Here is a 24,847-nt window from a genome sequence, read left to right on the forward strand (position 1 = left end):
GGTGCTGCAGTGCCCGAAGCGGCGGGCTGGGGGAGCTGTGCCCGCCTGTCCCCAAGGCCCGGACTGGGACCGGGCAGCTGGGTGGCCGCGCCTCTCGCCCGGCCGCGCTAGGCGGCGCGCAGCCAGGCGTGCCTGGAGCGGGCTCCGGCCCTCAGTCCTCCCGGGCGCCCGGCCGGGGAGGCCCCCGGAGAAGCCCAGTCCCGCGGGCCAGGGCGGCCGCTGCCGCCGTCGCTCCGTCCCGCCCCCGGGGGGTGTCCCGGGCCGCTGGGCCCGCCCAGGTAACCCCATCCTCGGCCCGCCCCTGGCCCGCCCCCCCGGCCGCCCGCCCGCCCGCCTCCGCCGCCGCCGCCGCCGCCGCCGCATCCCGGCTCTGGGGCGGCGCTGACAGTCTGGTCCGCGCCGGGCAGCGGGCGCAGCAGCGGGCAGGGCTGACGGCAGGCACGGAGGCAGAGCCCCGCCGCGCGCGCCCCGGCCCGCGCCCGGCGCCGCGCCCCAACCCGCCCGCGGGGCGCCCACCTGCTGCCCCGACGGGAGGCCCCCCGCGGCCGCAGCCGCTGCCCGGGGCCGGGCGCCCGCGGCGGCACCATGAGTCCCCGCTCGTGCCTGCGTTCGCTGCGTCTCCTGGTCTTCGCTGTCTTCTCGGCCGCCGCGAGCAACTGGCTGTAAGTCGGGCCGGGACCCGGCTGGGCCGGGCGGGGCGGGGCGGGGCAGGCCCCGGGGGCAGCGGCCGGTGCCAGGCGGCGCGGGGCAGCGGGCGCGGGGGCGCCCGGCAGGTGTCTCGGCCGCGGGACGCGAGGCTCTCTCTCCTTTTCCGCTGCCGCCGCCACGGCCCGGGCCTCTCCCTCCGGGCACCCCTCCTGTCCGGGTGCGGCTCCCAGCCCAGAGGCGTCAGGGGTGGCGGCGGCGTCCGCACCCATAGGCGGCCTGGGGCGCCCGAGAGCGCAAAGGGGTGCGAGCGCGGGGCGGCGGCCGGGGTGGGGTGCGCGGCTCGGGGCGCAGCCCAAGCTCGGCTGACAGGTCGCCGAGGAAGCCCATTACGGGGAAGGACTCTGGGTCATAATAGCAGGTTAATCCCGAGAAGTCGAGGAGCGAGCTCCCCGCGCCTCGCTGCGCCTCGCTGCGGGCTGGGCTGGAGGCGTGCAGGGACCTGTTTCTGCTTGGGGGGCGGGAGCCAGGGATAGAAGGAGGGAAGGGACCAGGACACCCGGCCTTGGAGAGCCCGCAGCTGGCCCTGGCCGGCCTTGTTCTCCCTGGGGCGGGAAAAAACTCCTTCCAGTCCCTGAAAAGGACAACAGCCCACCACCTCCCTGTGTCTCACCTAAGGAAAGAGGGGTGGTGACCACTGGTGACCCGTTTCTCCTTTGCGGGGCCTGGCTCAGGGGACTCCCTGGGAAGGGACAGAAGGTTCACTGAGGACTGGGGGGGAGGGGGTCGTAGGTGGAGGGAGGGGGATTCTAAAGGGATGAGCTTTGGTGAGTGGATGAACAGGGAGGCAGGAAGACTCTGGAGTCCTTCTTCATTCCCCCTGTCAGTGACGGTTCCCCAGGCCCCAGGCTTAACCCTGGCCCCAATCCCTTCTGCCCAGAGCTCTGCCCCCATCCGCTGTGGGCAGCCAGTGGGGAGCCAAGCTCCAGTATTGATCTGAAAAGCATGAGGTGGGAAGGGGGATAGCCAACAGTGTAGCTGGGGTTTCCATGGAGACAGCGGGAGAGGAAAAAATTCTCTCTGCATCAAGACTAAAGAACAAATATCTCCCATGAAATTGCCCCGAGTGTCCAATGGCTGTTGCTATGAGGTCATTGCGGCCAGCCGGGGCCCTGCAGGCTGGAAGGAGTGTGTTTGTTGGGGTCAGAGCCACCCAGGGCTTGGGGGACCGAGGTGATGTGGAATTCTCCCAGCTGTTGGGAGAGCGAGGACTCCAAGGCAGCCCGAAGTGGCTGCGGAGCTTTTGTTTTTCTTGGAGGCTTAATTTGATTAACACTTCAGGGGCAGTGGCAAAGAGTACTGAAACCGGGGCACCACCGCCTCGTCCCACGACCCCCACAGGCCATCCCCCTGAGCGAGGACGAGGTCGCCAAGCTGAGGAGGGGAGCTGATTTGGACTTGGGAGGTCTGGGGTCCCTGGAGCTGACCCTTGAAAGCAGGGGTTCCGAGCCAGGGTCTCCAAAGTGAGCGTGAGCGTCAAGAAGAACAAGGATGAGGTCTGATCCACCCAGTGCCCTGGGCTATGAAAAGGCAGAGAAAGAAGTGGCAGCTGCAGCATCCAACCCAGGTCTCAGGGAAGAGAGCAACAGCCACAGTGAAACATCTTTCGAAAGCATCTAGTGTTTGAGCTCCTTTTACAGATGAGGAAACTGAGGCCCCAGGAAGGGAAGCTACTGGCCCAACCTCAGAGCGGAGAACTGAGCCCAGAGGCTGATTCCCCGGCAGTGGCATACCCCCTTCCCTGAAGCTGTCCCCAAGTTGAGCCAGTGTGGCCCAGGTCGCATCACCACCCACACCCTCAGCCACCTCTAAGCCCGAAATCCCAGCCAGGGAGGCAGCCCCAGCTTTGGGTCACGCCAACCATGGGGAATTCCAACAGCTCAGTTCTCGTGCTGGCGTCGAGGGGGGCGGGGTGAGGAGGGGCGGCCCGGAGGGAGCAGGGAGGTTGGCAAACCTGTTCTCTGCAGTAGTGATGGTTCAAGTTGCCACGAAGCCGGTCTCTGGATGACCCAGCTCGCTCCTGCTCCACCCCGGGCACCAAGCCAAGGGTCTCTGCACGGCCCAAGACAGGACGAGTAAGGGGCTTCCTGAGACCCCTACCAAGCCAGAGAGGCAGTGATGGAGAAGAGATCTCTGGGCACATTCCAAGACCGGGTCATCTGCCTTGTGTTTAGCAACCTCTGTCCCTGGAACAGGGACTGAGCCAGCTCGGAGGGAACGAAGCATCACAGCCAGGCCCCCAAGGACCTTAGGGTCTGGAAAGACAGGATAAAAGCAAAACCACGGGTGCGTGGGACAGGGTGCACGCAACTGCCGTCAGCGGAAGGGTTCGGTGTGACCTGCAGCAGTCCCAGAGGGGACTTGGCCTGAAGGTGGCAGAATCATGACAGTAATAGTAATCGTTACAGTAGTTCCCGCCGTACTCTCTAAATCCTGACAGCATCGGAATCCCATTCCACAGATGGGAAGATGGGGGGATCACAGAGGTCATTGCCCAAAGTCACCTAGCTAGTAAATGGCAGGGGCATCTGACCCAAAAGCTGCCTCTAGAAGGAAAAGCTTCAGGCAGGCAGATGTCCATCCAGGCGTGGTGGCTGCCATTATCTCTTCACGTGTGAGTCACCACAGAGGCCTGGCCCTGAGAGGATGGCAGGCTGTGTTCTCAGAGGGGCCGGGCCCGGGTGTCCTTTCCCGTTCCAGTACCTGCAGTTAGGCTTCCGTCCAGGGTCGGCTGGCTGGTCGGTTGCAAGAGACGGTGCTGTCTGTTGTCTCGGGAGGGCGGGTGGCCTGGCGGGGAGGCCAGGTGTCCCGCTGCGTGCAGCTGTTGGGCCGGTCGGAGCCTGGAGTGGGGAGGGCTCCACAGCCTGGGGCCTGGGCAAGCCCAGAGAAGCTGGAAGCCGTTGATTAGACTTGTGTCTGGCACCCCGGGCGAGCTGACAGCTTGTGGCAACTCCCACCAGTGACGGAGGAACGGATGGTTGAAAACAGTCCATCGGTGGAAGGCCCAGATGGGCTCCGAAATGGCCCTGAACGTTCCCTCCGACACGGGTTGTGCTGGGAGTTGAGAGTCCCTGCTCTGCCCCTCGCAGGCTGGCCGGTGCTGGGTGAGCCTCTCCTGCCCCCTGGGCCCCAGCCCTCTGCAGATCGCTCTGGACTCCAAATGGAAGTACTGGGGAGAGTCGGAATAGATCAGCTACGGTTTCATTATTGCGGATTTCCTGAAGGAAGGCAGTGCGGTGAGCGGGGCCCCCGCAGAGGCCCGCCAGTGAGGGCGAGGAGGCTGTGTTGCGCTCGGAGATAGTCCAGCAGAGTGCCCGAGAGCCGCGTCTCCAAGACAGCCCGCAGTGCCATCCTGGGTCCGCCACTGACCGGCTGAGTGACCACAGGCAGGTTCCTCCTCTGGTTAAGTGGCGCCCGCCGCTGGGCGGTTACGAGGCAAGCGTGAGCGCACGCGTACAGCGTGCTGAGCCCAGTGCCAGGCACGCGGATGGAAATGCTGAGATGGGGAAGCTGTGTCCTTGTTTCAAGGGATGACAGGCTGCTGCTCCCAAGCCCTGTGTACCCCAAACTGTTCCGTGGGGATCCTGTACTCTTACACAGACCGCCTCCCTGCTCTTCAACCAGGGCGCCCGCCCAAGCCTCAGAAAGCCAGGGAGGTCCAGCCCAGCAAATCCTGGTGGCCAGAGAGTTTTGTCTGGGAGCGCCCTTCAGGGCGGCTGGGGGCGGCACCTCACCCTCACCGGCTCTGACTCCCCGCAGGTGTGCGTCTCCCGTCCAAGTTCCCGTGTGCTTACGTGCTCAGCCAGGGGGGTGGAGGGAGTGACTCCCTTGACCATGGGCAGGGTGAGGCGGGGCGCTCTGGGTGCAGCTCGCTGGGCCAGGTGTGGGCAGAGCCAGCCCAGATGTGCAGTGCGCGACCCCACAGGTAAAGGTGTGGCCCAGCTCCCCCAGGAAGTGCGCCCCAAACCCCAGCTACAAAGGATCCCTCCCTCTCTTCTAAATTGGAAACCCCGCTCCTTGGAGCTCATCCCCTGGCTCTGGGCATTGGACCATCACTAATATGTCCACAGCCCTTTATAGTTTACACCAGAATCTCCTAAAATGCTCCATTGATATTTTGGGCCTGTCCTGTGCATTGTGGAACGTTCCGTAGCATCCCTGGCCTCTACCTGTTAGATGCCAGGAGCACAGCCAGGTGCTCTAAACGTAGCCAAATGTCCCTGGTGGGGAAGGATACCCCTCACTGAGAGTCAGTGGTTTACAAAGCACTTTCACACCCATGACCCTATTAGAACCGCATAACCCCCCTCCCACTTTTGAAGGAAGGAGTCTATTCATTTCAGCCCCACTTCAGAGGCCCAGAAGTGCAGTGACTTCCCCAAAGACATTATGCAAATCAGAAGAAGCAGGACTTGAACTTGACTTGCTCCCACATGTCCCGATCTCCTAGTTTTTATCCCCTGCCGTAGGACTGTTTTGTATTCTATGTAACTATGGTCCAATAGTGTGGTCCGTCCTTCCACGAGGTTATAAACACCTGAAGGCCAAGGCTGTGGCGGAGAAAGAAAGGAAGGGCTTGTTCACTGCAGAGGGTTTTAAGTTTTTGTCAAAGGGTGCCCTACCTTAGAGACCTCGGGTACAAGGGAAGCTCCACCCTACCGCCCTGAGTCTCAGGTGATGCTAAGAGGGGCCAGGGTGGGTGTCGGGACGTGCGGCTGTCACCCGCAGGGCTGCTGTTCTGGAGACCCCCAGCTGCTCTGCCAGGGCGCACCCCCTGGAGCCTGGCTAGGCCCTTCCTTCCCCTCACCCTCCACGACAGGGCCCCGAGACCAGGCTCTGCCCGAGGGGTTTACTCAAGCGGCGGTAACCACCCAGCTGTCTGCTATGGCTTGACTTTCTTCCCTCAGCCCTGGATTAGCAATTGAGCAACTCAGCAAGCCTCTGACAAGACAGTGTTCCCCAAACCTGTTGAAACTCGCCCAGCTCGGGCCCTGTGGGTGCGTTTGTAAAGCTGAGCATTTACGCCAAGCCTCCTTTTCGTGTTCCTCCCTCTGGGAAGAAGGGCTTGGCCTGAGCCAACGGGGCACAGGGCTGGCTGGGGGAGCCACGGAAGGGGGTGACAGCTGCCTGGCACTGGCCCCTCTGGTCAGCCCCGCTCAGAGGAGCTCGGCCGAGCCGCCGCCCGTGAGCTCAGCAAGCTCAGCTGGAAGATGAAGCTGGGACCCCACGGTTGCGGTCCAGATGTCCACAGGAGTTGCCAGCTTTTATCTCTGAGTCCCGAACTGCGTCTTCCGTGATTCAGCCAAACCCAGGAGAAGGCTCGCTCCCTGCCGTGACCCCATCAGCTCCCCCTTCCCCATCTAAACCCCTCTCCACCTCCCCCATCTCCTGGCAAACTTGAAACCAGACTGTGTTCTAAAGTTCCCCTGACCAAGTCACGAACCCCGCCGCCATGGAGGGGACCTGGTCTGAGCAGAGAGGGGAGGAAGGTGGGTAGGAGGAGAGAGGGATGTGTTCAGAGCAGGAAGGAGCCTCCCAACAGCCAGCCGCTCACAGCTCACAGGAGAACTTTGGAGAGGCCCATTAGAAGCAGCGGGAAATTTCCAGAAACTCCAGGGGCCTCTTCCTGCGGTGACTCCTGGATGGTCCTTTCGGACCCTATTCCTCCCTCTGCTCACCCAGGACCTATCATGGCAAGTTGGGTTCCAGGAACTCTTCCCCGAGGGCTGGCGGCAGCGGGGTGCCCAGCAGTCCTGGCACCCCAGGCACAGAGGACCAAGTCACAGCCATCAGAGTTCAGAGGGTCCCTGGAGATTATCCATTTCAACACATTGAAACTCTAAGCAGGGGCATGCCTGGTAAAGCCCCATTCAATCCTGTCAAACGCTCACTTGTCGAGACCTACCCTGCCAGGCACTGTGCTAGGCACGTGGGGTCACACAGCACACTAGTGATAGAGCTGGAACTCCAGCCCAGGTCTCCTGACTGTCTTCCCAGAACTTGCCCTGCAGCCCCACACCCTCACCAGTCATCCTCTGTGGGAGGTTATGAACAATGGAACAAGGAAGGAACCAAAGTTGTCCTAGCTCCCTCGTTGGGATAGGGGTGCAGGTTTGACCACAGGCTCTCCCAGAACGGGGCCTTCAGAAGGGATCCACCAAAGCCAAGGAACCCACTAGAAACCTGGAGCCGCCAGAACAGGAGCCCCACTCCGGGAAGCCAGGGCCTGCCCTGGACGGCTCAGCTGGGTTTTACACTCCCCCCCACCTTGCTCCCGCCCCCTGGGCTCCCTCAGCCAAGCCAGGGAGGGTCAGTGGCTCTAGGGGCAAGAGAGGCGCTCTGGGGACAAGAGTTGGGTGGGTCTTTCTTTGCAAGGGAGAAGCTCTCTGCTGCCCAATGAGGGGGCAAGGTCAGGACGTGCCCTAAATTTGACACCCACTCACCCCCACCATCTCACTTGCCCCACAGAGAGAAGGTAAAGTCTTACGTTCTGGCGAGCTCTGGGGCCATCCAGGCTCAGGTCTGAGTGGCTACTTCCTGGCCCCGAGTCAGCCACCCGCTCCCCAGGAACACATGGTATGAGATGGGAGAGGGGCTCCCATGCAGGAAGAGAGGAGGCATGGAGCCCTCAGGAATGACATGTAGGGAGCTGGGGTGCCAGGCTACGGGACATAATGGAAACTGGAAGCAAGAAGATTTTTAAAAATGGGGTTGCTGAGGCTTCTGAGGTTGGGGAGCAAAGGAAGCTAGGGATCCCGGGAGACGGGGAGAAGGGGACTAGTGCCCTGGGCTATAGGAGTGGGGGCTTGGGTTCCAGAGAAGGCTGGCATTCCGCTGAACTGAGGAAAGGTCCTTGGGACCTGAGCTGAGCATTGAGGACTCCGGAGTTCTGCCAGGGCTGGGGAGAAGGTGGAGGAGAGACTGCACCCACCACCCCACAACCGCTGTGTCTCCGAGGCCGGCCCATCCTCCCCAGCTGCCCCTCCGGAGGTCTCAGGCCCGTGGCAGCCACTCCTTCCACGGCTGCTGAGACCACAGGCCCACGTGCCATCGAGGCAGCCCCACGGCCACTGAGACACCTCCCTCCTGAGTACCCCTCGCTCCTGAGAGCGGTGCGGACGCCTCCGCTGGAGTCCAGGGACGCCCTGGGACGGCAGCAGGACTCAGCAATGGGAGAACGAAGCCACCTTCCTCAAATCATTGTCACTGCCAAACCGTCAGGCCCCGGGTACACGGCACCGTCTCCGGAACCTGATCCGCCTGCCCGGGCTTAGGGGCCACAATGACCTGACTGGCTGCGTGGCCTGGAACTCATGCCTCCTGGAACCTCATCTCTAACAAGGAGGGGCTGCCATCCCCCCGGCCAAGCCTGCACGGCTGCAGTAGGGGTGTATTCAAGCACGTGACTGCTGTCTGAAGAGCACAGGTGACAGGGGACGCAAGGTCCCTCCCGTCCAGTCCATCTCATCCCGCAAAGGGTTCCCAAGTCCCCCAGGCACACCGAGCCCGTTCTGAGCCCCGCTGTCCCTGGTCTCTTCACCCCAGTGTCCCAGCCTCTGATCTCCTAACAGCACCCATCCCCCGTCGCACCTCTCGGACTCCTGGTCCCTGGAGGGTCCGTCCGATGGGCCCGAGTCGCTGGCACACGTCCTCTAGCTCTGCGGGCTCCATCTGGAGATTCCGTCCAAGCTCTGCAGTTGGGTGGAGGCTGAAGGGACCCATCGTTCCCCATGGGAGTGTGTCCTTCCCTTGGGCTGGCGAACCCAGGTCGACGAGAGCTGAGGGAGCCGAGCCAGAGAAGACCAATGAGCAGGACTGGTCTGCGGTCCAGCAGGGGGCCCAGCTCAAGGGACTGGGAAGGGGCTTCGAGGGGGCAGCGGCGGTGGTGATGGTGATACCGATGATGGAGTTAAACATCTTAATGCAGGCCATCGTGATAATCTAACATAATAAGGTGCCAACAGGGAGCAGTGTCTCCTGTGTGAACATTTAATCCGCTTAAGGCTCCTGAGCCCAGACCTGTTATTCTCCCCATTCTACAGATGAAGACCCTGAGGCCAGAGACGCTCACTAACTTGCCTCCGGGAACACACAGCCGGGATTCTGACCCAGTCTGCCATTTCTCTCGCACAGTGCACCACCCTGTGGACCATGCGGAAGGATAGGTCTCCGTGACGGGGCCACGTCGGGGAGTGGGCAGCAGGATTCAGAGACCGTGGATGCAGAAGCGTCCGAAGGGCCGAGAAGAGTTGAGGGGTGTGGTGACGACCTGGGGAAGCGGACACTGACCACCCCCGGGGGAGAACGCGGTCCTGGGTGGGGTCTGTGGTGCGCGTGCCCTATCTCCCCAGGCGGCTGGCTGTTAGGCAGGCACCACGGCTCCTTCCGGCTCCTCCTCCTGCCCGCTTGGCCTCCTTCCTCCCCGGTGTCCCAGGCACTGCCACTCCCGAGGAGGCTCTAAATGTGGCCCGGGCAGGCAGGGAGGCCAGAGGGAGGGGGCAGAGAGGCCTGGGCTGGCGTCCCAGCCCCCACCTGGACACTGATCTGCTCGGCCTCCCAAACGCTCCAGCTATTTCCCGTCCCCTCTCCTCTAGACGCGCAGAGTAAGAGCTGGAGAGGAGTCGAAGAGGTGCGGATTTTCCTCTAGGAATTTGTATATTTTTTTTAAAAAGCAAGCAAACCTGGAAAAGCTTGGGACAAGCCCAGCTAATTTTAGTTTCTAATGAAAACAGCAGGTGGCCGAGAGGATCTGATCTCCCTGGCAGGGCCAGGGCCCTCCAGCCTTGCAGGCTGCTGCACGGGCCGGCGGGGAGGGCCTCCTGGGAGGAGCCAGCAGGACCTGCAGCCCCCAGTTGAGAAGATGGGGGCACAAGCTGGCTGGCAGCGGCAGCCGGGGCGGCTCGGGCTGCCGGGGTAACCTGATCGATGGCAGGGCTGTGGCTGGAGTCCTGGGTGGCTGGGGCAGCAGGTGGCAAATGGCTAAGCCTGTACTGAGCAGTGGCAGGAAGAAGCCTAAGTTGGGGCAAGGCGACCAGAACGAGAGAAGAAGCAGCGATGGTTGAGGCCCTCTGCAGGTCTGGGCAGCCCGGCCCGGCCCCAGCCAACACTGATCATGCCTGGGAGGCTCTCGGGCTCCCCAGAAATGGCTTGTGCAGCCAGCGTTCGAGCCCGGCCCAGCTCCAGGGTCATAGAGTGGCACACGTGTCTCTGGGGGAAAGGCTGAGCCACCTTAGGGGGCAGGAAGGGGACTCCTGAGGTCCCCAGGGCCAGTTGGGCCTGACCCCTAACTGTCTCCAAACCCTGTGCAGGCTGGTAGGCAAAGGCAGTCCCCCTCGTACTCCCTTACCCCCTGTCTTCCCTACCCTGAGGACTCTGCCAGGAGGCAACAGAGGGGGACAGAGCCCTCCACCACGCTGCAGACATTGACTGAACACCTTCTGTGTGCCTCGCCCTGTGCCAGGCCCCGAGGAGGCCACGGGCAGGATGTGATACTGAAGGTGGTGTCAGCTCGCACAGCTGTCAGGTAGGGCAGGACCACAGCCGGGGTACAGGGGAGACGGAGCTCCCAGTCCCTCACTGGCTGTGTGACTTTGGGCAACGCACGCCACCTCTCTGGGCTTAGGTTCACTCCTCTGTAAAATGAGGCCAGGCACCCGAACAAGCAAGCAGTGAGGGCAAGGGCCTGGGGTCCCCACTCTCTCCACCCCATTCCCAGCTGCATGTCCGACCGCAGCAGCCAGCCCTTCCCGGTCAAGACCCTGGGATCTGGGCGATTTGGGGTGGGGTGGAGCTGTGCCTCCTGTGGCCTGGACGGGGACAGCTGTTGGGCCAGATGAAGGCAGGGGCCGGGGGGTGGCACGGGTGCCAGCCGCGGGGGCAGGCACGCTCCTCAGCGGAAGAGGGTTCTCAGCTTCTTCCTGGAAGCTGTCCCAGTGACTCACGGCCATGGCAGCCCGGCAGCTCACCCCTAAAGCCCTACTACTGTTATTTCAGGCGGCCTCCCCTCTCTGAGTCTGAAGCTAGGAGAGAGGGGTGGGCAGCCCTTCTGGTCCACTTCATTTCTCATTCAACGGTAGGGGCTCTGTCTATCAGCCTGGCCGTCCCCCGCTCTGCCGAGGCCTTTGAGGCTTGGACACACCTGCCTCCCCATCTGTAGAAGGAGGACGGCCACTCGGACAGTAGGAAAGGCTACAAAGACCGGCCAGTTTATTATCCCCATGAGGAGAATAGACTCCGAGTAGGCAGGGACTTGCCCAAGGTCACACCGTGAGCTGGTGGCTCAGCCAGGCCTCCCCAGCCTGCTTCCCCTACCCAGAGAACCCCTGCCCTTGAACACCTCCCTTCACCAGGAGCCAGGAGCTGTAGGGCCTGACCTGGCCCCTTAGCTGGATGCAGTGGGAACAGGGGCTGAGATGGGTACAGGCCAGCTCTGTGCCCCCATATCTATCAGGGAATAGGGGCCCCCACCCTTATCCAAGAGGACAGGTCTGAGTCTGAGCAGGAAAGGATCCAACTTGAGGCCCAACTCCTTGTCCCCTCACTCGAGGCCTCCCAAGTATGGACCTGGCCCCCTGCCAGTGGCTGGGCTCTTGGCGCCCCCTGCAGGCCAAGAGCACCAGGTGGGCCTAGCTCCGCAGGGGCCGCCCTTTCCTCAGCTGGCCCAGGCAAGGGGAGCGCCCAGACAGGGCTGAGGAGCCAAGTCTGCCCCCCTCCCTTCCAGAGGCACCCCCACCACCACCCCTCGACCATCTTCCCACCCTTGTCTCCGCTCTGGAGGCTCCTGCCCCAACCCTACCGGTCTGTGCATCCCCTAGGCAGGGCCTGATAGAGAAGACAAGGAGGTCCCCCGGGGGGCGAGGAACGTGGGGAGAGGAAGGGAGGGTGGGACTGCCTCAGCCCAAGACCACCCATCTGCTACTCACCTGTGCTACCGGGGAAAGCGGTCCTCACGGTCACACCTACAGTGGGGCCGGCTGAGCGCGGGCTGCACCAGCCACGTCAAGTCACGCTACCTCGCAGCCGCCCTCTGTGGGGTTCTAGATCTCCAATTCTGGATGAAGAAGCTAGAAGCAGGGGGGCTGCTGATGCAGCCGTGAGGAGGAACGTGGGTTCCAGAATCAGCTCTCCCTCGGTGCTTAGCCAAGAGCTTCCCCTGAAGGGCCGCCCAGCGCCAGGCTGGCTTCACGGCCGCTCCTGGGAATGTGCCAAAGCCCCGATGCCCACCCAGCCCCGCCCGGAGGGAGGCCCAGGCGCCTGCGCTTCCCACAAGCCCCGCAAACGTTCCGACGCGCGGCCGGATTTGAGAACCATCCCTCTGGTCCAACCCACGAGCCTGGCAAACCGAATCCACTTGCTGCTCACACAGCCCCGGGAGGAAAGCTCGGCGACCAGCAGGCAGCCCACCGACGTGCTTTGTCCAGCACCCTGAGGCTGAGCGACCCCGGCTCCCTGCGGCTTCCGCCCCCCCCCCCCCGGGCTCAGGTCTAGTCCTTGAGCCGCTTAAAAAGACATGGGGTCTAGCACGGGCTTTGAAGTCAGGCAAAACCAGGTTCAAGTTCCGGCTCCACCTCTTACTAGCTGTATGTATGACCTTGGGCACAAGGCAAGCGACTTAGCCTCTCTGTGCCTCAGTTTCCTCCTCTATAAAATGGGAGTCCATTGGCTTGCTGAGGGGATAAATGCAATAATGTCAGTAAAGTGCTTAGCCCCGTCCTAAGTCCCATCGAAGTGAGCTGTGCTTACTACCATCGGCATTAAAATGCCCCATATTTTAGTAGGGCTTTCTGTGTACTTCTCTCTTTGCTCTCCATACATTCACTTGGTTCAGCAAACAAATGGCCAGTTCCTGCCCTACTGCCTCAGACCCCTGGTCAGACCATCTCTGGCACACACAGGACCCCTTTTGCTCTGACAACAGTTCCTCAACTTAGCCAGAGCCAGTGGTACCCTCCCCACATTACAGATGAGAAAACGGAGTCCCGGAGAGTGGTGGCCTTCCCCTTTGATCCCTCTTTGGACAAATTCGTGCAGGTTCCCTTATAGGATGCAGCAGCGCCTTCACCCCCACGACCCAGAAAACTCACCCAACCCGGACCAGGGATGCTGGCCGGGCCCCTGGTGGGGGGTGGGGGATGTGGAGAGGCTGGTTCACTACAGAGTCAGGGGCAGCAGGATACTTGCTCTCTTTGGCCAAGGGTGTCAGCTAGTGGAGACGGGGGACAGGCAGGGAGCCAGTGGTTAGAACACAGCCGTGGGGTTATCAGACCTGGACTTCAGGCTCTCTGCCCTTACAAGCCAGGAGACCCTGAGCTGGTCACGTCACCTATCTGAGACATACCTGGCACTTAGCAGGTGTTCAGCTAATGCATACCTCTTTCCCTTGAGAGGGACCACTTCTTCCTGACAGGGCCTTTCCCCAGCTCCGCTCCCATCCTGCTGAGCGTTCTTGCAGCTTGCGTCCGGCTCCCTTGCCTCCTGGCCCAGATCACACAGTGTCTGTCCTCAGATGCGACAGAGCCTGTCCTTCGACCTGCCATGGAGGAGAACAGGCAGGAGGAAGGCCCCCGGGGCTTGAAGGGGTTCGCACCTCAGCTCTGGCCCTTGCTACCTGGGTCACCTTGGTCTTGTCACCCTCTTAGCCTTCATTTTGGAATCCGTAAAATGGGCATCATAATTGCCACCTCAGAGATTGGAGGTGGGGACACAGCGGGAAGCAGTGGCTGCCGCCGAGCACCACCCACAGTGGGTGTTCGATGAACAGCAGTGCGCTCTCCCTCCTCCCCTGAAGTGGGCGTTAGAGCCCCTGCTCCCCGTGGGCCTGGTCCCAGAGCCCTCGGACGTGGTCACCTAGCTTGTGAGCCTCGTCGGAAACTGTGAGGTGGAACAGGCATCGTTGCGCCCTCTTCGGGCTGTAAGCGCTCAGGGGCTGAGGCAAGAGCACGGCACACTTTGCTTTCCTCCCCCGCCACCATCCATGTGCTGACCGAGTCCCCGCTGCTGCCCTGACGCTGGCCTCCGTCTGGTACCCCGCGATGTGGCTGGCCGTGGCGTGGCCTTGCAGCCAGAAGGGGGGCTCAGGTCCCCAGAGTCCTCGCCTGGGGGCAGGGAAAGAGACACCCCAGGGGAGTGGTCCCAGCCTCCCAGCCAGAGGGACGTGACGGGGTCAGAGCCCAGGGCCACGCCGGTGGGTCCCATGGGGGCTCTGTCAGCATCCCTCCTGGGGCCAGGCCTGCTTTGGCGGAGGCTCATGCAGGACAGCTCCTCCCCCCATGGTCCCAAGAGCCAGGCCAGAGGGCCTGTCACCGGATCCGAGAGAAGTCAGCGCCGAGACCTGCTGGTGGGATGAGTCGGTTCCCGGAGACCTGGGCTGGGCACAGCCTGGTCCTGGCAGTGGAAAGAGGAGGAAGGAGCACCGCGCCACATTCCACCCCGCCGCCTTGTCCCCAGGTACCTGGCCAAGCTGTCGTCGGTGGGGAGCATCTCGGAGGAGGAGACGTGCGAGAAGCTCAAGGGCCTGATCCAGAGGCAGGTGCAGATGTGCAAGCGGAACCTGGAGGTGATGGACTCAGTGCGCCGTGGCGCTCAGCTGGCCATCGAGGAGTGCCAGTACCAGTTCCGGAACCGGCGCTGGAACTGCTCCACGCTCGACTCCCTGCCCGTCTTCGGCAAGGTGGTGACACAAGGTGAGGGAGGGGCTCGCGGGAGGTGTGGGGGATGGGGGCCGCGGCACCTCCCTGGCAGGGGGGTCACACGCCGTCCGTCATTGAGCTAAAGCAGCGCGCGCAGCTGGAGCCAGGGCAGGAGGGCACGGTGCGGGCTGGGTGCTGGGGTGGGCGGGCCAGCAGAGGGGTGCTGCTCCTTGTGGGTGCAGCACGCTCTAGTCCGTAGCACTTTGGTCCCCGAGCTGCCATCCCGGCTCTACAAAGGGAGAAGCTGAGGCTCAGGCAGGGGAAAAGATGGATTGGCCCGGAGCTCCTCGGAGGGTGGACCTGGGGCTCCAGACCCCCAGCCCCAGGCTGCTTTGACCTTCACCCTTGGCCTCCTGGGTGAGCCCCCCTCGTTCGTCTGTACCTGTGACGAGCCCTATGGACAGCCTCACCATGCCAACTCAGACCAGGGAAGAGCAGCGCCCCGCTTCTGTCCTCCCGGGAGCAGTCAAGCCAAGCTTCTACAGCAATAGCACAAGCTAGGGACCAGACCCTGTTTTAAGTAAATACTAAATACTTGGAGATAGGCTTCCATGTTGCAAATGAAGAGACGGGGGCACATGGAGGTTCAGGAACTTGCCTGAGGTCACAGAACTAGCAAGTGGCAGAGCCAGGGCTGGAGCCCATGCAATTCAGCTCCAGGGTCTCACCCATAATGAGAAAATGCCGTGATGGGGGCGGGGGGGGGGGGGGACATGGGAGACTTGCAAACACGAGGGTAAACTCCTCCCCTGGCCAGGGCTGGGTGCTCAGAGAGAGCTTTCCTGAGACGTTAAGCCCTCCACTGAGACGAGAAACATGAGAAGGCATTTAGCCAGAGGAAGGTGGGCAGGGCAGAGAGAACGTTCCGGGCAACTGGAAGGCTCCTGGAGAGGTCACTGGGTCAGGCTGCTGCCCTCGAGGAAGTGCTGTAAACCAGCTGCCTCTTCTTCTACTTCCTGATCATGAAACTGACACTCCAGAGCCACTGACGGTCGGCAGGGCCCTGGGACTCGCGAGACAGCGGGAGGGCATTGCCTGGGCCAACCTTTGTCTTGGCACCTGTGGTCCTGGACAGCCAGGGCTGCCGGGCTTGTGGCAAACCGTTTGGATGTTGTTGGAAACCAACTGCGATCGAAATTTGGAAGCAATTCTCCAGGGAGCTGGCAGAGGCCAAAAAGGCCCCATCATGCTTGGCATTACTGAATATTGCTGCTCTGGGGAAGCGGCAGAGACCCAGGGAGTAGCCTGGTAATGGAGGATTTCCCCGGGACGCGGGCGCCACTGCCAGGGCCCTGGGGCCAGTTTGATGAGGCCCAAATCCTAGGCTAAACACAGGAAGGCCCCTGTATGCGATGGGTGTTTGGAGTTTGAGGTGCCCTGCGGGTTCCAGGTGCCAGGCCCTGTTACAGCCCCCGTGCCTTTGCACATGCTGTTGCCTCCACCCCAGAGGTTCACCCCTCTTCCTCTGCCAGCTCAGTGCTTTCCTCCCCCAGCATCTTCCCAGCTCCTACCAGAGGGCGGTTGCTTTATCCTCTGGGCTCTGAAGCTCTTTGCTCATGCTGGGGTTTGTTGTTTGTTTGTTTGTTTGTTTGTTTGTTTTCTGGGTTTTTTGGTAATTCTTGGTTTGGATATCATTTCAAACTTACAGGAAAGTTACAAAAAATTTTTTTTCACCTCTAGGTGATAGATGTACTTTTCTTTTTTTATTGCGGTATAACTGACATACAACCTTATCTTCATTTCAAGCGTACAACAGAATGACTCCACGTTTGTGTAGATTACGAAATGATCACCACACATTGTCACACATTTTTTTCCTTGTGATGGGAGTTCTTAAGATCTACTCTCCTAGCAGCTTCCACGTGTGCGACATGGGATTATTAACCATAGTCGCCATGCTGTGCAGACGTCCTCATGACCTACTTATTTTGTAACTGGAGGTTTGTACCTTCCGACTCCCCTCAGCCCTCTCACCCACCTCCTCACCCCCACCGTTGGCAACGCCCGGTCTGGTCTCTGTGTGTATGAGCTTGGTTTCTCCTATGAGGAATTCCCATAACATTCTTTACCTAGATTCACCGTTTACATTTACCCACCTGCCTTATCAATTTCTCTCTCTCTCCCTCCCCCTTAACACACACACACACACACACACACACACACACACACACACAGAGGCACACATATCTAAACCATTTGTGTTCACACAACTTTCATTACACCTTTTATTTTTATTTTGTGAGAGAGAGAGGGAGCGAGCGTGCAGGTGCAGGGGGTGGTGGGGAGGGGCAGAGGGAGAGGGAGAGAATCTCAAGCAGAGTCCACACCTAGTACGGAGCCCGATGTGGGGCTCGATCTCACGGCCCTGAAATCATGCCCTGAACTGAAATCTAGAGTCAGACGCTTAACCGACCGAGTCACCCAGGCGCCCCTCGTTACATCTTTTAGACTGAACTGTAATGCCTGTCGCCTCAGCCCGCTCCCCCATCCCTAGACCTTGAACCCTTCCATGGCAAGGTGTTGGCTCATTTACCTGTTTCCCAGCACATGGCAGAACCTGGCATGGAGGAGACAGTCAGTGGGTGTCCTCCAGGGGCAGCAAGTCGGGGCAAGGACTCAAAGTGGCAAAGAAGGGGAGGCATGGGGTCAGGGCTGGCCTGAAGCTGGGGAGGAACCCCGTGGAGAAGTGCCTTCCTCACGGGTGTGTGCAACAGGGACCAAGGAAGGGCCCACCCCTGGCTCGGCAAGTTTGGGGGAACCCCGAGAATCCTAGCAGGCTTGGCTGCAACCTGCTCTGTTTGGCCTGGAGTCTGAGTGGCGCGGTCGAGTGTCCAGCCCCCTCGGGCCGAGTCAGGGCACCGGCCAGGTGCATCTGGAGGAGGGAGGGGTCTGAGCTCTTCCCGTCCATCCATCTCCACACTCTTGGGTTTCTCGTGTTCTTCCCCAGTGAAAGTCCTCTTGGAAGAGTCTTAATTTGTCGCCACCGAGCAAGAGGGACTTGGCCATCACCACGTGCTGCTCTCGGAAGGTCCAGGGGCTGCGGGGGCAGCTGCAGGGGGGTGGGGCGGGGAGCATGGGCAGGCGTGACCTTGGGCGAGTGGTGTCACTCCGAGCCCTGGCATCCTCACCGGTCGGGGAGATGAGCGCACGTCCTTACCTTATAGAGCCCGTCGTGAAGGTCCCGTGACACGGTGTGTGGCAGCACTCAGGGTCCACCCTGACCCGAGAAGAGCCCTCCTCGCCAGCTGCTGTCACTAGGGACAGCCATGACAGCGGCAGCCAGGCTGGGCAGGCCTCTTACGAGGCCACCAGCTTTTGGGGGGATGGCAAGGGTGAGCTTGGTTTGGTGCCCACATTCATGAGTTCTCTGGCTGGGGTCACGGCCTCAGACATGGAGGAGGCCCAGGAGCCGGGCCATCCTTGGAGAAGGAAAGGAACCTTGTTTGTTGACGGCCCCCTGTGTGCTGTCTGGCATCAGGTCACCCTCACGACAACTGAATGTGCGGTGGTGTCCCCCGCATTACCGCCAAGGAGGGAGGGTCAGCAAGCAGAGGGTGGTGACACGCCCACCCAGCTCCGGGACCTGCCAACGCCTGGCTCTGAGATCTCAGACGAGGTCCATCCCCTCTCCTAGCCTCAGCGTCCTCCTTGTAAAGTGGGGACGATCTTAGGACCCACTTCCTGGGGTTCCCATCAGCCAGAGATGATGCCTCTCAGGGCTAGTTGGCTCCCCAGGGCCCCCGAGGCCGACATGGCCTGAGGTCTCCCAGCCTCCGGCCCTGCAGCCCCCCGCCCCCCGCAGCGGAGCTCACCCTGCTCCTGGCCTCCTGAGGTGAGCTGGGCGTGAGCTAATGGTCACCAGGAGGACAGTGTGTACTGAGGGCCGAACTGTGTGCTCTCGGCTGAAAACCTAGCAGAAGTCTGGGGCAGCCAGGAACGGGGGCAGGTGGCAGTTCTCGGCTGAGCAGGGGCTAAGGACCGGATGTGGGACGCCCTCTGGACGTTTAGTCGCGGCTCTGTCCCAGAGTCTGGAGCAGCACCTACAGAGCAGGAAACCGGTAAAGACGTGTTGAATGAATAAAGGATCTGAGGGGGGGAGGCTGAAGCCAAGGAGTCTGGCGAAGTTTCAAGGTCGCCGGAGCAGGTTGCACGGGGCTCCCAGAGCAGGCCGGCCTGAGCAGGACGGGGGAGGTGCGGACTCCTCTTCCCCCATCCGTGGGCAGGGCCGTGCCTCGGCCTCCCTCTGCACATCTCATTCTGCGACCCGGACCGAGGCCTGTCCCGAGAGGGGATTCAATGAGCCTGAGACCCTCCAGCCTCCAGCTGCCGTGGTTGAGAGGTGACGGGGTGCGCTGGCCGAAGCAAAGTGAGGATCCAAACCCGGGCCTGCCTTGCCCCCTGCGCCCCCGTGTTGTAACGTCATGTAGACGCCTTACTAACGGCCACATCAGGCTGGATTTAAGAGGTGAAGGCTTTTCAGTCCTAGGCTGTGACTTACAAAACCTCTTCTCTCCCCCTTGACCCTCAATACCGGCACCGCGGCGGGCCCCATGAGGGTGAGAATAGGCCTTCCTTCTGGATGACCCCCAGGCCAACCTTTTGGGGTTATCAGATTAATTCCAGGCGGGCGGGGGTGGGTTCCCAGAGACATTGTGCCCCTGGGAGTTCCTTGAGGACAAATTCACCTCCGTATCCCTGGTGCGGCGCATCGGGCCTGGCTCCCAGCGGGCGATCAATAAATGCTGGGCGAGGGAGCAAGCAAGGCATGTCTCTGCCCCAAGGAAGCTTCCAGCCTAAAGGCAAACGTGTAGTCAACTACCTGGCCCTCAGAGTGTAAGTGCCCTGTGACATCTGTTAGCAAATGAATAAAATGACATTAATCACAATAATCACAAAATGTGTCTCGGGTGCCCACTGTGTGCCAGGGACTCGACCAAGCACGTCCTGTATTTGACCTCATCAGATTCCCATAGCCGCCTCTTGAGGTCAGTACTGTTAGCCCCGTTCTGTGGACAGGAAAACTGAAATCACACACCGAGGAAGTGGCAGAGCGAGGAGTAGATCTCAGGCCTGCTGACTCTTTCCCAATACTCACCCCTGTCTTCAAGGGCTGCTCTGTGTGTGGCCTGTGCTGGGTGCTGGGGGGCAAAGGACAAGTATGGGGGCAGCCTGGCCCCGGGAGCTTCCAGTCTGGCTGCAGAGGCCAGACAAACGTGCAAGACATAGAGGATAAAGCGCCCTGCAGCCTGATTCTGGTCCCGGGGCAGGCAGGCCAGTGAGTGCGCCGGCAGCCCTGGGAGGCCCAAGATGGTGGGCAGGAGGGGTGGGAGAAGTGTGGGGTCTGGCCTGCCTGGGCAGCACTCTCTTCCCCTCGGTAGAGTGGGGACAGGGAGGCTCAGAGGACGGTCACACCACTAGTAAGAGTCTTAATTGACTCTTTCCCCTGTCCTACATGGTCTCTTAAATCCAGAGAGACTTCCTGGAGGTGGTTTCAAGAAAAGGTGAGCTTTTGCAGCTAAGAGCACAAAGGAAACTGGGACGGTGGGCTGGGAGCATGGAAGGGGAGAGGACGGAGACGATGTCTTTCCCAGAGACCAGTGCCTGTCCTGCCCCATCTGCTAGGACTCCGGCGGGGACTGCTTTGGAAACACGTGAGTTATGCTTGAACGGCCCTTCCACAGGGATATCCGTCTGGTGCCTGCGGGATCACCATGCCCGTGGCTTCTTTTCCAGCCCAACTCAGCGTCCGCAGCTTCTCCAAACTTCTTCCCACTCAAATGCCCTTCCTTCCAACATCTGCGAGAGATGTCACACATGACGTGCTCAGAAGGTTACGGGCCTTGAGTCAGACAGGCTTCACTTCCTGTTCCCACTTAGCTGCTGACCAGCTGAGGGACCCCAGACAAGCCACAGAGCCTCACTCCTTCCTCCACAGAGCAGAGCTGGAGAGAGCTGGATGCCAAGTTGTCATGAGCCATGGACAACATATGGAAAGGCCCTGGCGCTTAGTAGGCCCTCAGAAAGGGTAGCTACTACTGGGTCCACAGGACAACTGTGAATTCCCAGCCCCAGGCCACCTTCACACCTTGGGAAGATGGCCTTGAGGTGGGACCCAGAGGACACACATTGGAGCCAGGGGAAGAGGAAGAAAGGAGCTAGCTGTGGAACGTGGCAAATGGCTTTATGGAAGAGGCGGGCGGTGGCAGAGCCGCTACTGGCACCTTCGGGAGTTCTGCCTTACCGCCGGCTCCGATGTTCCAGGATGACAAAGCCAGGTCTGTCTCCCTGCTGCAGCTGGAACAGGCGAACCCCCAACCAGGGAGCAGCTCTCTTCCACGGCACGCCGGGCCTCCCTCTGCTACACTTGCAGGTGCCCCGCTGACCCCTTCTGTCTCTGCCAGGTGCCCCCCTCATGAGCAAGGCTCCAGCCTGGGCACCCAGGCAGAGGGGAGGAGCCAGGAGGGGCTGCAGCCCTGGAGTCAAAGGGCTGGGACCTAGAGCCAGTTGGAAAAGGCTGAAAGAGCCACTGCCATGGGCCTCAGGGCCATGGTGGCGTGGCCACATTCTCCAGGCCTTCTGGGGCCTCCTGTGCCGAGCACAGGCCAACTGCTCAGCATCCCCCAGGGAGCAGCCCACAAAAGGGACCGGACTTGGCCTACAGCACATGAGCTTTAGGGCAGACCTCAGAAAGCCCTTCTTGGCTTCCCACGCAGGGGATGGGAAGAGATCCACGGCCTGTGTACTCCTGGGGGCTCCGGGCTCCGTGAGGAGGACAACGTCAAGGTGTGAAAGCCACCTGAGTTCGAACACTGGTTCCACGACTTTAGGCGGGGGAGTTGGTCCAGTGTCTTCACCCCTCGGTGCCTCAGTTTCCTCGTCTATAAAATGAGGACTAAGTCTCTACTCCATAGGGTTGGTGGGAAGAGTATATAAATGTTGTCAAGTGCTTAGGCATTGCCCAGCACCGAGTGAGCACTCAATAAGCCTTTGCTCTTGCAATTCATATTTTCCTTTCAGAATCTCTTCCTTCAAGTCCACTCCCAAGCATAGAAAACCGTAGTGTCCTGTTCCGGAGACCAGGGCTAGGGGGACCTGGAGTCCCAGGAGATGCACGCTGGTCTGGGGAATGAGGCAGAGGTCTCCCTGAGCAAACTCACAGGGTGCCTTGCACACCCGGGCTACCAGTGCTCAGGGTAGGAGATGAGCCCAGGGATCAGGAGGACCAGGGGCTGCCTGAAAGCCCGGAGAAACGGAAGTAAGGACCCCGCGCCGGCCAAGAGCCGGGGCCACCCTACCAGTCCCTATGTCCCACCTGCCCTTCCCCCTTGGTCTTGGGGCATAGATTTGTGCTGGTTCAGGCCTGGAAATACCAGAAATACCAGAAACTGAAGGCGTCCCTCTTTGGGCGGCCACAGCACAAAACCAACCAACATGATCCTGCTATTAACCTCGATTAACTTGGAGAGGATTCCACCTCAGGCTGTCGAGGCCCCTGTGGCTCCAGCCAAGCCCCCTGATGCTGGCCCAAAATGGCCACGCCAGGGCAGAGGGTGGGCGGTGGAGAGTGGGTGGGGGGTCGGAGCCCCAGCTCAAGGGCTGAACATAGAACAGGGCGTCCTGGGCCGTCAGGGCCCGAGCTGCCCCCCACCCCGGGGCTCGGCTTCTGCTGCCCGTCCACAGACAACAGAGGCGGCGATTGTTTCCGTCTGACCGCGGCAACTGCTCCCAGGGGCAGCCAGGAGCACAGGCCTGGGTGTCACAGTGGTAACTGCCAACCACGGGGCCAAAACCTGCCCCCTCCACTCCTGCGGACACAGACACTCCAGCGAGAGACAGAAGGACAGTCACGGGCACACAGAGGCCCTCACAGGGCCTAGAAGAGGAGCAAGGCCTGTCTGGTCACACACCCAGCCAGCCACACGCACATGCGCCCCCCAACACACACACACACGCACACGCACACCCACCACCACCCACAGCCCCAGAAAGAGGCTCCACAGCAGCTACACCCCGAGGCACAGTTCCTAAGAGGATAAAAACACCCATTCAGGCAGGGGAGGAGGGCAGGCACCAAAATAGCCCCGGCAAGAAGTCATGGGGTGGAAGGAGCAGAGGCAGCAGAGGCGGACAGCCCCGGGTTTGAGTCCTGGTGTTATCACTTCCTTGCCGGGTGACTCGGACCAAACAGCTCCCCTCCCCACACCTGCACGGCCATCTGTGAAATGGACACAAACGGAGCACCCGGTGGCAGAGGCGGCCCTGTCCTCAGCACCCATCACGGTAAACGGTAGGGGTCGTTGCTGTTGCACTGGACCCCCACAAAGGTGTCAGGAAGCAACACGGCCTCAGCAGAAAGGGCTGGGGCTTGATGATAGTGCAGGGGGGCCCCCTCAGGGCGCCGGGGGCCGGCTGGGGGGTTGGCACTCAGAGAACACAGGTTTTCAAGGAAGCCAGAGCTGGGCTGGTGGCCCGGCTCCGCCGTGTCATCGCTCTGGAGCCCGTCTTGTCTCCTGCCCGGCGATGTGAACAGCACCTGTCCAGCAGGGCGCTCAGGAGAAGAGCATCCCTCAGCAGCCGGATAGGGTGCCTGTCCCAGTGTGCTGCGCGAGCCGGGAGAAGGGGACCAGGCCCCCATCAGAGGGAGCTGGAGGGGCACTTACCGCTCGGGCGCTGCGGGGAGGAGCCGATCGCACCCTGACGGGCAGAAGCGAGGCCGGGGTACACCCAGAGCCCCCCGTGTCGGTCCGGGCAGAACAAGGGTGGTGGCTCGGAGCGCCTCCTGTGCCTCCTGTCTCCACCAGCCAGCCTGCCTCGAGGGGCCCCCATGCTCCACTCCCCACCACAAAGGAGGGTGCGGGGCGGAGCACTGGGACCCAGCCCTGCCCTCCCTCTGCCTCCCACAGGGACTCGGGAGGCGGCCTTCGTGTACGCCATCTCTTCGGCAGGTGTGGCCTTCGCGGTGACGCGGGCGTGCAGCAGCGGGGAGCTGGAGAAGTGTGGCTGCGACAGGACGGTGCACGGGGTCAGCCCGCAGGGTGAGTGTGGGAGGTGGGAAGGGCGTGAGTGGCAGGCGGGGGACCTGGGCCCTGCCCTCACTCACAGCGGCCACGGTGCCCCCCACCCCTCACCCCCCACAGGCTTCCAGTGGTCGGGATGCTCGGACAACATCGCCTACGGCGTGGCCTTCTCCCAGTCCTTCGTGGACGTGCGGGAGAGAAGCAAGGGGGCCTCATCCAGCCGCGCCCTCATGAACCTCCACAACAACGAGGCCGGCAGGAAGGTAGTGTGGCACTTCCCCTGCCACCGGCACCGCCAGGGCAGGGGCGGGCTGGGCAGGGCCCCGGCACACTCTCCCACCCGTGCGCCACGTGGGAGCACCTGTTCAGGCCCCACCATCACCAGCGCTCCCCGTGGCCCGGCGGGTGGAGAAGCGGCTGGTGAGCAGATGGCGCAGAGCCATGTGCGGTCCCCGACACGCCCAGCCACGAGTCTATGTACACGCACACACTCCTCCGAAGCAGCGGGGCCAGGAGGTGAGCCTTGCGTCAATGCACAGATCCCGTGCCTTCCGCACACCTACTCTCCACGCTTTCCCCCATCCTGCCACTCACCACTCGCGGTTTCCTATGACAACACCCTCTGAAATGTTTCTCCTCCACCAACGCCAAGTGCCCCAAGGGCAGGGACAGTGTCTTCAACTGACCGCAACACAGCTTACCGGCCCACCCCAGTATACAACAGGTGCTTAACACAGAAGATGCAGGACGGTCAATCTCTCTCCAATTCTGTGCCATCCCCCCATCCCCGGACCCGCCGGCTGCCCCCCCACCTGTGGCCCCTCCCCAGCTCCCCCTGCCATCTCCTGATGGGCCCTCTCCCCTCCCCGCCCCTGCAGGCTATCCTGACACACATGCGGGTGGAGTGCAAGTGCCACGGGGTGTCGGGCTCCTGTGAGGTAAAGACGTGCTGGCGAGCCGTGCCGCCCTTCCGCCAGGTGGGCCACGCCTTGAAGGAGAAGTTCGACGGCGCCACGGAGGTGGAGCCGCGCCGCGTGGGCTCCTCCAGGGCGCTGGTGCCGCGCAACGCACAGTTCAAGCCGCACACGGACGAGGACCTGGTGTATCTGGAGCCCAGCCCGGACTTCTGCGAGCAGGACATGCGCAGCGGCGTGCTGGGCACGCGGGGCCGCACGTGCAACAAGACGTCCAAGGCCATCGACGGCTGTGAGCTGCTGTGCTGCGGCCGCGGCTTCCACACGGCACTGGTGGAGCTGGCCGAGCGCTGCAGCTGCAAGTTCCACTGGTGCTGCTTCGTCAAGTGCCGCCAATGCCATCGGCTGGTGGAGCTGCACACGTGCCGGTGACCGCGGCGGCCCGCGCGCCTCACGGCCCGGGGAAGGCCGGTAATTTAACAGTCCCCCCGCACCTACCCCAAAAGATACTGGTTGTATTTTT

General features: G+C 61.6%; 1 protein-coding gene across 2 annotated transcripts; it reads left to right on the forward strand.

Annotated features, from left to right (window-relative positions):
• The first annotated feature begins 341 nt into the window (after positions 1–341).
• On the forward strand, positions 342–24,847 carry WNT4 (Wnt family member 4). 2 transcript variants are annotated; one of them, XM_045782450.2, is made up of 5 exons: positions 342–662; positions 14,152–14,387; positions 23,297–23,428; positions 23,531–23,673; positions 24,289–24,847. In XM_045782450.2, exons 1-5 carry the CDS (start codon positions 586–588, stop codon positions 24,754–24,756), a joined length of 1,056 nt encoding a protein of 351 aa, XP_045638406.1. In that variant the 5' UTR covers positions 342–585; the 3' UTR covers positions 24,757–24,847. The 2 variants fall into 2 exon arrangements, with proteins under 2 accessions (XP_045638406.1, XP_045638407.1); XM_045782451.2 differs by having other exon boundaries at positions 24,388–24,847.

This window comes from Ursus americanus, chromosome 33 (assembly GCF_024610735.1).
Source record: "Ursus americanus isolate L20-20 chromosome 33, mUrsAme1.1.p, whole genome shotgun sequence".
Classification (NCBI taxonomy): Eukaryota; Metazoa; Chordata; class Mammalia; order Carnivora; family Ursidae; genus Ursus; species Ursus americanus.

Coding starts and splice junctions, on each gene's coding strand:
- WNT4 (XM_045782450.2), top strand. CDS start 586: ATGAGTCCCCGCTCGTGCCTGCGTTCGCTGCGTCTCCTGGTCTTCGCT. Junction 663..14,151: donor GCCGCCGCGAGCAACTGGCT/GTAAGTCGGGCC, acceptor CCTTGTCCCCAG/GTACCTGGCCAAGCTGTCGT. Junction 23,429..23,530: donor GCACGGGGTCAGCCCGCAGG/GTGAGTGTGGGA, acceptor CACCCCCCACAG/GCTTCCAGTGGTCGGGATGC.